The sequence below is a fragment of the Parambassis ranga genome, chromosome 21, assembly GCF_900634625.1.
Source record: "Parambassis ranga chromosome 21, fParRan2.1, whole genome shotgun sequence".
Taxonomy (NCBI): domain Eukaryota; kingdom Metazoa; phylum Chordata; class Actinopteri; family Ambassidae; genus Parambassis; species Parambassis ranga.
Window position 1 is genome coordinate 543,199 of NC_041041.1, and position 12,225 is coordinate 555,423.

The window sequence follows — 12,225 nt, forward strand, 5'->3', positions numbered from 1 at the left end:
CAAGTGCCCCCATGGAGATTACTCTGGCCTTTGAGGGTAATTACCCTCAGACAGCAGACCTCCGCACTGAACTCCAGGCAGCTTTCCATTCCATGGTGTACCAGGAAGCGCATGCTCTTACCTCAGAACAGCCAGGAACTATGCAGCTAGACAAACCTCAGAGGGTGCAGGTGATCTCAGCTCAGGCTAAACAGGTGCTGTCATCCATGGTGGAGACGGTCAGTGTGGCAGAGAGTGCGGTGGATTTCACCGCTGTTGAATCTCAGGCTGCTGCACTTAAAACTGAGTCTAGAATGGCAGTTGAATGTGCTGCAGCTGAGCAACAGGTTGTGGTGCAGGAAGCCAAGGCTGCAAAGATGGAACAGTCCGTCTCATCCCAGGTCAAAATTTCCACCGAGGCTCACCTGGCGTTTGAGCAGACGGTGCAAGTGTCAAGACAGGAGGTGAGATCGGTAACGGTGAAGGCCAGAGAAAAAGATGTGGGAGCAGCTATTGCTACCACTGGCCTGCCTCCCGCCAGCGCTCCTACTGAACAGGAGAAGGCGGAAAGCTTCAGAGAGGAGATCACAGTTTCCAGGCCCGAACAGAGAGAAAACCCTGAGATTGTTACCTCCCTGGATGACCTGTCAGCGGAAGAAGACAGCAAAGCAATCTTTAGCACAACCATAAAGCATGTCACAAAGGTAAACTGGTTTTTCAATGGACAATTGGTGAAATCTGGCAAAGAGTTCAAGTGTTCTAAAGACCATGACACATACACATTGGTTATCAACAAAGTTATCAAGGAGAGGCATCAAGGAGAATATGTGTGTGAGGCTGAGAATGAAGCCGGCAGGACAACAACATCTTCAAGACTCACTGTGGTCTCAAGAGGTTTGACAGAAACAAATCAATGTCATTCATTCATTCATTCATTCATTCATTCATTCATTTTGTGTGAGCCACTAATCATCCACATGAATCCGTTCATTCAAAACCCTCCTCACATAAGTATTATGCATCTTTCACTTCGGTCTCTATGTCCATGTCACAGCTCAGCATGAGGACTCTTAGCAGGCACAGGATTGTACTAACTCACTGTGTCTCCTCTGTTCCACATCACTGTGTGGTCAGTAACTGCCTAAAGACGAGAGGCATCACAGCCATGGTGCTTCAGCTGTCGTCTCACTATAATGGTTGTCGTGGTCCTGGTCTTTAGGAAACCTTCATGGTCTTTTCATGGTCACTTTGGCATGTCACTGGTAGCAGGTTTCTTTTTTCAAATCCATGCCTTCACATTGTTTAGGTCCATTCTCTTCATACTTCCAGTGTTTCTCTGCATGCTTCCACAAGCTTCAACTTTTACAAACTGTTTTTTCTCCTTTTAGCTGGAACCCTAACAATGAATCACCAATCACAACGAGCATCTCACGAGCAGCTTGTACTTAAACTATATCTGTGTCCCAGTCCAGAGGCTGCATCCTGCAAAGGACGCATTGCTGATGCAACCTTCAGTGCCTGTGCCTGAGGTCCACACCTTTGGAAGGATGCAGCCTCTCAGCTGGGACACAGCTCATGTTCTCGCTGTTTTTCTCCACAGTCACTCTTGCATTGTCTGCCACCATTGCTGTACATTCCACCCTTCCTGTTCCTGACGTGTGTCATTATTTTGTACAAGAGCTGCTGCAGATTTAATCACTAATATTTGCCTTTTACTTTGTCATGTGCCTCAGTGCCGCCTGTGTTTAGGCAGAAAACCGCATCGCTGGACATAAACGTCGGCAGCCAGGCAAAGTTCGAATGTGAGACTGAGGATGCTCCGGATGTGACCTTCAAATGGTACAAATCTGGCATTGAGATCAGACAGAGTGAGAAGTATCGGATCCTCAGCCGCTACACCAGTTCCTCTCTGGAGCTCCTGAACCCTGTCAAAGCCGACAGCGGCGAATACACCTGCAAGGCTTCAAATAAGCACGGCACCGACAGCTGCACGGCCTCACTCACTGTTACTGGTAAGACCCAGTGGGACTTTGTTACTCAGTGCTGTTGTATCTGTGTGTTGGAGAGAGAGAGAGAGAATTATATACATGCAATGTTTTACCCTGAATTACTATGGTCCAGTATGGAAGCGATGATTCCAGCCTGGACTCAGCCTGGTGTCACATTTAATGTTGAGGATCAGATTTCTCCTGTTATACCTACATCGATCACCGAGTTCAACAGTTCATTTCTGATGTTGGTGTACTTTTCCCACTTTTTAAAAGCTGTTAAACTTTTTGTATTTTCTACCTGCTCTCCATAGAGATGTACCCCCCTGTTTTTGTATCAAAACCAGACCCAATGTCTTTGTATGTGGGGAAACAAGCTGCGTTCCAGTGTTCGCTCACTGGATCCTCACCCATGGAAGTTGTCTGGCATAAGGACAACATAGCAGTATCTTCTGAAGGGAACTATGTCATGAAGTGTGAAAAGAACAAGTATTCTCTTCACATTAAGAGTCTTAAGCTGACTGATCAGGGAGTGTACCTGTGCAAGGCCTCCAACAGTGTCGGCACTGCCACCTTTACCACAGAGCTCAAGGTTATCGACAAGCCGAGCTTTGTTAGGATCATTGAGCCAGTGTCAGCCGCTGTCAATGACCCGCTGAGGCTGGAGTGCCAGGTGAACGAGGACACTGGTGTGACCGTCACCTGGACAAGGGATGGCAAAAAAGTCCACCAGAGCATGGATTGTAAATTGTCCTTCGAGGACAAGGTCGCTGTTCTTGAAATTCCCAAGTCCAAACTGAAGGACACTGGGAAATATGTGTGCACAGCCACAAATGAGGCTGGCAGCTCATCCTGTGAGGCTGTAATAACAGTTCAAGGTAAGATCTGAAAGTGATCTTTCTGGTAGCTTTAAAGACATACACTGAGCTGGCGGGTTATGTTGACTGTTTTCAGCCACGCTGATGCTAACACTTCGCACTGCTATCCTCTTGTCTTTTGTGTTGTATTTCTCTTGTCTTGGTGTTTCTGTCTTTTGTCAATATTTAAAAGGTCTTTTTTTACCAAATCACTGTTTCAGAGCCTCCTACCTTCGTCAAGAAAATGGAACCTAAGATTACATGGAAACAGGCTATAGCTGCACGCTTACAGTGCACTGTTAGAGGGTCACCCGAACTTCACATCCACTGGTTCTGGAATGAGAGGGAGCTTAGTGATGGGGACAAATATAAAATCTCTTTCAAGAATGGGGTTGCCACTCTGGAGATAATGAACCTTGTGGTCACAGACAGCGGCAGTTACACTTGTGAGGTGTCAAATCATGCTGGCAGTGAAAGCTGCAGCACCCTGGTAGCCGTTAAAGGTTTGTGGATCTTGCATACTTCTGTAGTCCTTTCCCAGCTCAGAGAAACTCTGGTTAACTTCAGTTATTCTTGTAACATCCAGAGCCGCCATCCATTAGAAAGGAGCTGCAGACAGTAGAGGCAGTGAAGGGAGCAGCAGCTCAGCTGGAGTGTGAAATCACAGGAACTGCTCCTTTTGAAATCAGCTGGTTAAAAAATAAGAAAACTGTCACCAGTGATCAGAAGTATAAAATAATCTGCCAGGACTCCTTCTCAAGGTTGGAGATCCAGACGTTTGAAAGTGCAGATATTGGAGATTATCAGTGTGTGATAGCCAATGATGTGGGGAAAGTCATCACAAAGGCTGTGGCTAAACTTAAAGGTTAGTAAACCTCAACTGTTAGTGACTTTATCTGGGGTTCAGATTCAGCTTTTTACCTGTAATGTGTTTTTGTAGAGCCGCCAACCTTTTCAAAGAGGGTTGAGAGTGTAACGGCAGTTTTGGGAAACACAGTGAAGCTACAAGGAACCATTAAAGGCTCGGCTCCCATCACTGTAACATGGATGAAAGACTCTGAAGTGCTCAGAGATGATGACCCAAATGTCAAAATGGTGTTTGAGAACAACGTTGCTAGCTTGTTGATAACAACAGTTACCATCAGCCATGGTGGGAAGTACTCATGCCAAGCAGAGAACGAGGCTGGCCAGCAGAAGTGTGAAGCCACCTTGACCGTGCAAGGTCAGATGATGTAGTGATGCTTTTACATTTGAGGGTTTTTTTTTTTGGACTGTTAGTCTGGTGTGTCCCAACTCTGTGTCTTAATGACTTATAATGTCTTATCCCAGAACCTGCCAGAATTGTAGAACCTGCAGAGTCTATCAGTGTGACAGCAGGAGACTCAGCCACACTGGAGTGCACTATCTCTGGAAGCCCAGAGCTCAAAGTGAAGTGGTTTAAAGATGGGAAGGAGATGATCAGTGGCCGTAAATATAAGATGACTCTGAAGGAGAACGTTGCCACCATGAAGATTCTTACAGCAGAAAGAGGAGACACGTCAGAGTACAAGATGGAGGTGTCCAATAAAGTTGGAAAAGACCAGTGCACCTGCTCGGTCACTGTCCTAGGTTAGCTCCAGGTTTCTGCTTCTTTAACATCTGATAATGCTTTTGCTGATATGGGAGGTCGTAGTTATTAACAGTTTTTTACTTCACGGATGTCTAGTTGTCGATAATGTTTATAGCTCCCAACATCTCCTGGAACATTAAGCTACAGCCTGATAGCTGAGGCTTCTCAGATATGATGAGTGTGCAGTCTTGTTTTGGATTCACCAGTGTGAAACTGTAAGTACATGAGATGTTTTTTCTTCAACAACCAGATCGCATAATGCCTCCAACATTCACCAAGTCCCTGAAAAGAGTTGACGGTAACATTAGTAATGATGTCTTCATGGATTGCAAAGTGTCTGGGTCCCAGCCCATGACGATAGATTGGTTCAAAGATGACCAGGAGATTGTGTCTGGAGCCAAATTCCAGCCTGAATTCAAAGACGGCTCTGCTATGCTGAGAGTCATTCGGCTGGAGAAGGCCGACTCTGGAGTTTACAAATGCAGAGCCACCAATTCAGCGGGCTTCAAGGAAACCAGCGGCACGCTCTATGTCAAAGGTTATGAATGTGTGGCTTCTTTTGTGCTTCTTTGTGTTGTATGATTTTGTGTTAACGTGAAATGCTAATGTGTTTTGTGAATGGTCTCCAGAGCCCCCAGTATTCAAACAGAAACCAGAGAACCAGGATGTCATACCAGGAAGCACTGTTGCCTTCAGAGCAACCTTCACTGGAACGGCTCCTTTGGCTGTTAAATGGTTCAGAGACGAAAAAGAGATCATAACTGGAGGCACTTGTTTCATAAAGAAAGATGCCTCTTCAAGCTCCTTGGAGCTTCACTCTGTCAAGCCCAGTGACTCCTCCAAATACACATGCCAAGTGTCCAATGATGCTGGGAAGGTGGACTGCACTGTGGCCCTCTTCGTGAAAGGTGCCGGTCTTCAGTGCAGCTGCATGAACGTCTTCAATGTCTCGTCAGTGATGTGATGCTGACATCATGTCTTCTGTCTCATAATGAATGTTAACCTCTTCTCTCAGAGCCTCCTGTGTTTGTGAGGAAGCTTGACGCAACTAAGCTCGTCACCAGCGGCGACTCGGTCAGGATGGAATGCAAAGTGACGGGCAGCCCCGTCATCCTTTTCAAATGGTTCAAAGATGAAATGGAGATCAGCTCTGGTCCTAAATTCACGATGACTGTGACTGACTTGGTGGCAACTCTAGAAATATCCCATAGTGCTGTAGGGGACAGTGGAGATTATGTCTGTGTGGCTTCAAGTGAGGCAGGGAGTGACCGCTGCAGCAGCACAGTCACAGTCAAAGGTTGGTTCAGTTTAGGTTTAGAGGCTCACTTTCTTTCTGTTAGTTTTTATTGTGACATGTGACTTCACAGTGTACTCTGGTGTGCCTGGATTGTGTAGTTCAGTGTGTATTACACCAACATGCACATTGTTTTCTTTCAGAACCACCGGTGTTTGTGCGTAGCTTGGAGCCAAAAGACATGGTGAAAGGTTCTGAGATGATGTTGGAGTGCCAGGTCTCTGGTTCTGCCCCGTTCACTGTGTCATTCAGTAAAAACACTAAAGCGATTAGGAATGACAAGAGACACAGGATCACTGTGAAAGACGACCTGGTGGTCCTGCAGGTGCTTGCAGTAGAGGCAGGAGATGTGGGTTTGTACCAGTGTACAGTTGAGAATGAAGTGGGCAGAGCCTCCTGTGATTGTCAAGTAACACTAAAAGGTTGGTTTAGACAGGCTTACAGGGTAATATATAGCAGAGATTCTAGTAGGAGTAACATGAAATTCTTTCCTTGTAGATCCACCGTCATTTGTACGAAAGCTTGAGAACCTCAGTTCATTGCTGGGCAGCGAGGTTTCTCTGCAGTGCACCCTGAAGGGCACTGAGCCCATAACTGTGTCTTGGCTGAAGGACAACCATGAGCTCAAAGAGGCTGAAAACATTCAGATTTCTTATGAGAACCAGATGGCTCTTCTGCATATCATCAACCTACAGAGTAAACATGGCGGCAAATACTCCTGCCAGGCGCAGAACCAGGCTGGCAGCCAGACGTGCTCTGCTGTGTTGACAGTAAAAGGTTGGTTAAGATAGTTGAGGACAGGTGTGATCATTGTGTCCATTTGTCACACAGACGCTGTTGCGTTGTGGAAAAGTGTGACACTAGAAGTTGATGAGGACTGATTGCACCTTCAGAGTCTTTAGTTTGTCTCTGACATGATGTCTTGGTTTTATATATCAGTGTAGGGGTCTTTGCTGACTGTTTCTTTGACATCACAGAACCAGCTAAGGTCACAGAAGAGGCAAAGTCTATCAGTGTGACTCAGGGAGATCCGGCCACTCTGGAGGCCAGATTCTGCGGCACTAAACCGCTGAAGGCCAGATGGCTAAAGGCTGGCAAGGAGCTGATCTCGGGCCAGCGATATAAAGTTCAGAGCACAGACACCAGCTCTGTGCTCAAGATTCTGAAAACTGAGAAGAGTGATGGTGGTGAATACATCTTTGAGGTTTCAAATGATGTTGGCCAAAGTTCCTGTGAGGCCACACTCACCATTCTCGGTTAGTTAATGTGTGCGAGTGGAGAATTTAAAGTTTCTCTCATTTCACGCTGGACATTTCTTCTCACGCACGTTGTCTCTCATCTTTGTTAGATCAACTAATTCCTCCATCTTTTACAAGAAAACTGAAACAGACAGAAGGTATCAAAGGATCATTTGCTCATCTGGAGTGTCTGGTTTCTGGCTCCCTGCCAATAAGCATTCAGTGGTACAAAGACGAGAAGGAGATTCAGACGGATGACAAACACAAACGCACCTTCTTTGAGAATGTTGCTTTGTTGGAAATCACTGAGCTTGATACTAAAGACAGCGGCAGCTACACCTGCATCGCTAAAAACAAAGCAGGAACCGTCCAGTGCTCCGGCATCCTGTTTGTGAAAGGTTTGGTTCTGCGACAGATATTCGTCTCACAAAGGAAGCTTCGCTGTGCAAGCATTGATCGGCTTTTGTTTTTCAGAACCACCGTGTATTCTGGAGAAGCCCGAGTCTATGAATGTTCTGCCGGGCTCAAAGGTCCAGTTTAACGTACTACTCTCTGGCACGCCACCGTTGACCATCAAGTGGTTTAAGAACAAGAAAGAGATTTTATCCAGCACTGACTGCTCTGTCATCAAAGACAACACCTCCAGCTCTCTGGAGCTCTTCTTTGCCAAAACCTCTGATTCTGGAGACTACGTCTGTGAGATACAGAACCACGTCGGCTCCACTTCCTGCCAGGCGACGCTCTTTGTCAAAGGTTATCCGTCTTTGTGTGGAACTGAGCTTTTGTATAGAATAGTGGGTATGCCTCCAGCCAAGTCTTGTCACTGTGTTGATGGCTCAGGGCAGGATTGCCTTTACAGTGGGACTGTTTTATGAAACCTCTTGCATCTTGCACAAATATGAGCAACGTTTGGATGGAAGCATACACACTGTTTTCCTGGCCTAGTTTGGCAGATGGTTCCTCTAATGCTTTGTTTTACTTCTTAGTTCCTCCTAAGTTCACCCGAACTCCGGCCCGCATGTCTGTGGTACGCCCCGGTCAGAGTAAAGTGTTTGAGTGCCAGGTGACTGGCACACCTGAGATCGACATCTACTGGTTCAAGGAAGGATCTGAGATCAGCCCCAGCAATCGGTACAAGATGACCTTTGTTAACTCAGTAGCTACTCTGGAGGTCTGTGGGGCAGACGGCAAAGACAGTGGCCTCTACTACTGCGAGGCCCGCAATGAGGCTGGCAGTGAGAGCTGCAGCATGGAACTCAAGGTCAAAGGTTAGTTGTGGACGAGGATATGATGCCCATTAGGAAGTGGTCACATCAGTGCTTTCATAAATACTGAGGACTTTTCTTGATTATCTGCTGTTTAATTGGCATTGTCTTTAGAAGTTTAACGCTTTCCATAGTCAGATGTTTAATTCCGTTTAAATAGCAGTGTCGGTTAAAGTGTCGATTCATTTTCTCTCATCTCAGAACCACCATCCTTTATCAGAGAACTGGCTCCAGCTGACATTGTGAGGAGCTCCAGTGCTCGTTTTGAGTGTCAGGTTTCTGGGACAGGCCCATTTGATATAACATGGCACAAAGATGCAAAGGAGATCAAGCCTAGTGCCAAACATGGCTTCTCCCAGGTGAACGGCACACTAGGTCTGGAAGTGCATAAGTGTGATGCCGTAGATGTGGGTGAATATCAGTGTACCGTTTCTAATGAGGTGGGAAGCTGTACCTGTAAGACTACGCTAAGCCTCAAAGGTTGGTCAAACCTACAAATCCAGATCTTTATGTCTGAGGTGTAAACTGACAGTTTACTGGAATGTTTCATTATTTTTGTCTGATAGAACCACCGACATTTACTAAGAGAACTGAGAACACGGCCACTGTTCTGGGTAAAACAGCAGAGTTTCAGTGTGTTGTGAAGGGCTCTCCGACTCTCTCTGTACAATGGCAGAAAGATGAGAATTGGATTTTGGAGGATCCAAAAATAGAGAGAACATTTGAGAACAATGTGGCCACTCTCAGGATTCCTGCCTGTGAGGCCACTCACAGCGGGAAGTACACCTGCCAGGTGGTGAACGAGGCCGGGCAGGACAAGTGCTTTGCCACCCTCACGGTGCAAGGTAACTGTACCCACCTAAACCTGGTTATCAGACCTTTTTCATGGTGTTGACTTGGTGAGATGTTTGATGAATGTTTGCCTTTGCATTGTAGAGCCTCCTCAAATCACAGAGAAACCTGAGGTGATAAAGGTTACAGTTGGAGACCCAGTCAGTCTGGACTGTAAGGTGACGGGCTCCCCTGAGCTCAAAGTGAAATGGATGAAAGATGGCAGGGAGCTTCAGTCCATCAGGCAGCACAAGCTGGCATTTGACAAAAACATCAGCAGCCTGAAGATTCAGGCTGCTCAGAAAGAGGATGAAGGAGAGTACGTGTTTGAAGTGGCAAACCACATCAGTAGCTGCAGCTGCAGAGTCAAAGTCATCGTGCTAGGTTGGTCTGATATAAAACTGCTGCATACTCTGCAGTGTCATGCTGACAACGTCTGATTCCTCTCTTACTATTCTTTTAATAACAGAACAAGTCATTGCCCCGAGCTTTATCAAACCCCTCACAGAAATGCACGAGGTTTTGGGCTCCTTTGTGCAGATCTGTTGTAAAATATCTGGCTCCCTGCCCATCTCTGTGGAATGGCTGAAAGATGGAACCAAAATCTCTAGTGGTGTGAAACACAAACTCATCCAGCAGGACAATTCAGTGTCTGTGGAGATCGAACAGCTGGAGAGATCCGATGCTGGCTCTTACGCCTGCAAACTGACCAATGCAGCAGGAAGTTGCAAATGCAGCGGATCTCTGATGGTGAAAGGTTAGACGGTGCTCCTCACCTCACTGGTCATGCAGTCTTAAATCAAAGGTGAGTATGTCTTTAACCTGCTTGATCTTGTTGCCTTCAGAACCACCCTGCTTTGTGACGCTGCCTGAGTCCCAGGCTGCTCTTCCAAATGCCACAGTACGCTTCAAAGGCTTGTTTAAGGGAACTCCGCCCTTCACAGTCAAATGGTTCAAGGATGACACAGAGCTGATGACCGGGCCCGTCTGTTTCACAGGCCTGGACGGGCTGTCTTGCTTCTTAGAGCTCTATTCAGTGGGTGTCAGTCACAGTGGAGTGTACTCTTGCCAAGTCAGCAATGATGCTGGCTCTGCACGCTGCAGTGCAGACTTGACAGTCAAAGGTTGGATTTACATCATTTAAACTGTCTCTTGTGTGGCTGTCATGTGTCATCTCCTCCCAGCTTTTCCACCGCTCTACGCTCCTCACAAACAGCTGTTTGTGACCGTTGTGTTGCACTGTCTACAGCCATCATGCTAACCCATCACTGTCCAGACATCACAGCTTATCTCATCTGCTTACATCCTGTTTGTCTGTCTGACGTGTCCGTACTTGCTTCCAGTGGCTAACATGTCTGTGTTTTGGCTTTCCAGAACCACCTGAGTTTGTGCTGAAACTCCCTGCCACTAAGTTTGTGAAGCGGGGTGCATCACTCCGCCTGGAGTGCAAAGTCAGTGGCACGGCTCCTCTGACTATGACCTGGTACAAACATGACACCAAGGTCACAGACGGGGGCAACTTCCGGACATCATTTGTAGACTCGGTAGCAGTCCTGGAACTGCTCTCCAGCAGCTTTGATGATGATGGGGTTTTCACCTGCGAGGCTCAGAATGAGGCTGGCAGTGTCAGCTGCAGCACCACACTTACTGTTAAAGGTCAGCCTCCCACTGACTAATCACATCATTTCTGGTGCACTGGTTGTTCAGTGTGTTGTTGAGGTTTTCGGTTAAGTTCTGTTGTAGTGCTTAAAGCTGGAACCTATAATATGGATCAAATTCAGATGGAATAAGCAGCACAGGTCAGAGGTAACATCTGTCACCTAATAGGTGTGTGAGAGAATCAATCATCTCAAGAGCTGGTCAGATCCTACACCACAGTGGAAACACAAACAGAAATGTAGTTCTACCACAACTCCATTTTATTATCCAATAAATTCCACAAATAAACAAGAATAACACAGCGAACAGGATAACTAGAGTGGAGGTCAAAGGTGAACCTCTGATCCATAAAAAAAGTTTTGTTTTCTCAGCTCTCAACTGTAGTTCCTCTTTAACACAACAGCCACCTGGAACCAACTCCTCTTCCCAAAGCCTGCACTGTCTTACATAGTAGCAGTTATCAACAAATTCCAAAGAACTACATGCTAACGGACACGGTGCTGCCATTTTGTCAATTGCCAGGCACAGTTATAACTATAGGCGGCGGTGACTCAGCAGTAGAGTGGGTCGTCCAATAACCACAAAGGTTGGCGGTTTGAACCCTACTCCTCCCTAGTCGTTGTCGTGTGTCCTTGGGCAAGGCACTTTACCCACATTGCCTCACACACTCACTGGTGTATGAACGTGTATGAATGAACCGGCGGTGGTTGGAGAGGCCGTAGGTGGTGTGAATGAATAATGCATCTCAATGTAAGTGCTTTGAGTGCCCAGCAAAAACACATCAAATAAGACCAATACATCATCATTATCATTATTTATTATTATTATTCTAACATTATAACCATCAAATGTTCACTCACAGATCCTACATTAACTCTGCCATCAAAGCACTAAACCAGCCTCAGAGGTAGCTTCTTAGTGTCTCTGCCTTTTAGTTTACTAAACCTTAATGAATCATGGTCCTGCTTTGATTGTAGCTTCGCCTTCATCTGATAACTCAACGATATCCAATCTGCCATTAGTAGTAGTTCTGTAGTTCTGTTATCCCAGCAAATGTAGCATCCCAGTTGTAGCCCCATAACCCTGCCCTAATCTGCTACGTTAACAACCTTAACCACTCCACCCTCTTGTTTTATGGGTTCCAGCTTTAAGATGTAGTTTTGGATAGTTTTCCCCGTGCTTGCCGCTTTAACAGTTTCCTGATCTTTTTGTAGACCCCCCATCTTTTGTCAAAGTACCCCAGCCCGTTGAAGGGCTGAAGGGTAAGGACGTGAGTTTGTACTGCGAGATGAGTGGTACAACTCCGTTCCAGATCACATGGTTCAAAGACAGGAAACCTCTGATGGAGAGCAGGAAGTATAAGATGGTGAGCGAGGGCAGCTCGGCGACGCTGCATGTCATTGGAATAGAGTCCTCAGACGCCGGCGAATATGAGTGCAAAGTTTCAAACAGTGTAGGAAGTGACACCTGCCAGACGTCACTTAAACTCAGAGGTCAGTAGAAAC

At 46.4% G+C, this 12,225-nt stretch overlaps 1 protein-coding gene across 4 annotated transcripts in view; it reads left to right on the forward strand.

Annotated features, from left to right (window-relative positions):
* ttn.2 (titin, tandem duplicate 2) overlaps positions 1–12,225 on the forward strand; it is a 165,846-nt gene that overhangs the window by 33,464 nt on the left and 120,157 nt on the right. For all 4 annotated transcript variants that reach the window (XM_028433819.1, XM_028433820.1, XM_028433821.1 and 1 more), the window contains exons 38-59: positions 1,713–1,991; positions 2,282–2,845; positions 3,046–3,327; positions 3,411–3,689; positions 3,765–4,046; positions 4,154–4,432; positions 4,684–4,971; positions 5,063–5,341; positions 5,449–5,730; positions 5,871–6,149; positions 6,226–6,504; positions 6,705–6,983; positions 7,076–7,363; positions 7,440–7,718; positions 7,952–8,233; positions 8,432–8,710; positions 8,797–9,075; positions 9,167–9,445; positions 9,531–9,818; positions 9,907–10,185; positions 10,436–10,717; positions 11,935–12,213. In XM_028433819.1, the coding sequence (XP_028289620.1) occupies positions 1,713–1,991; positions 2,282–2,845; positions 3,046–3,327; positions 3,411–3,689; positions 3,765–4,046; positions 4,154–4,432; positions 4,684–4,971; positions 5,063–5,341; positions 5,449–5,730; positions 5,871–6,149; positions 6,226–6,504; positions 6,705–6,983; positions 7,076–7,363; positions 7,440–7,718; positions 7,952–8,233; positions 8,432–8,710; positions 8,797–9,075; positions 9,167–9,445; positions 9,531–9,818; positions 9,907–10,185; positions 10,436–10,717; positions 11,935–12,213 (6,465 nt within the window). The remainder of the gene's footprint in view (positions 1–1,712; positions 1,992–2,281; positions 2,846–3,045; positions 3,328–3,410; positions 3,690–3,764; positions 4,047–4,153; positions 4,433–4,683; positions 4,972–5,062; positions 5,342–5,448; positions 5,731–5,870; positions 6,150–6,225; positions 6,505–6,704; positions 6,984–7,075; positions 7,364–7,439; positions 7,719–7,951; positions 8,234–8,431; positions 8,711–8,796; positions 9,076–9,166; positions 9,446–9,530; positions 9,819–9,906; positions 10,186–10,435; positions 10,718–11,934; positions 12,214–12,225) is intronic.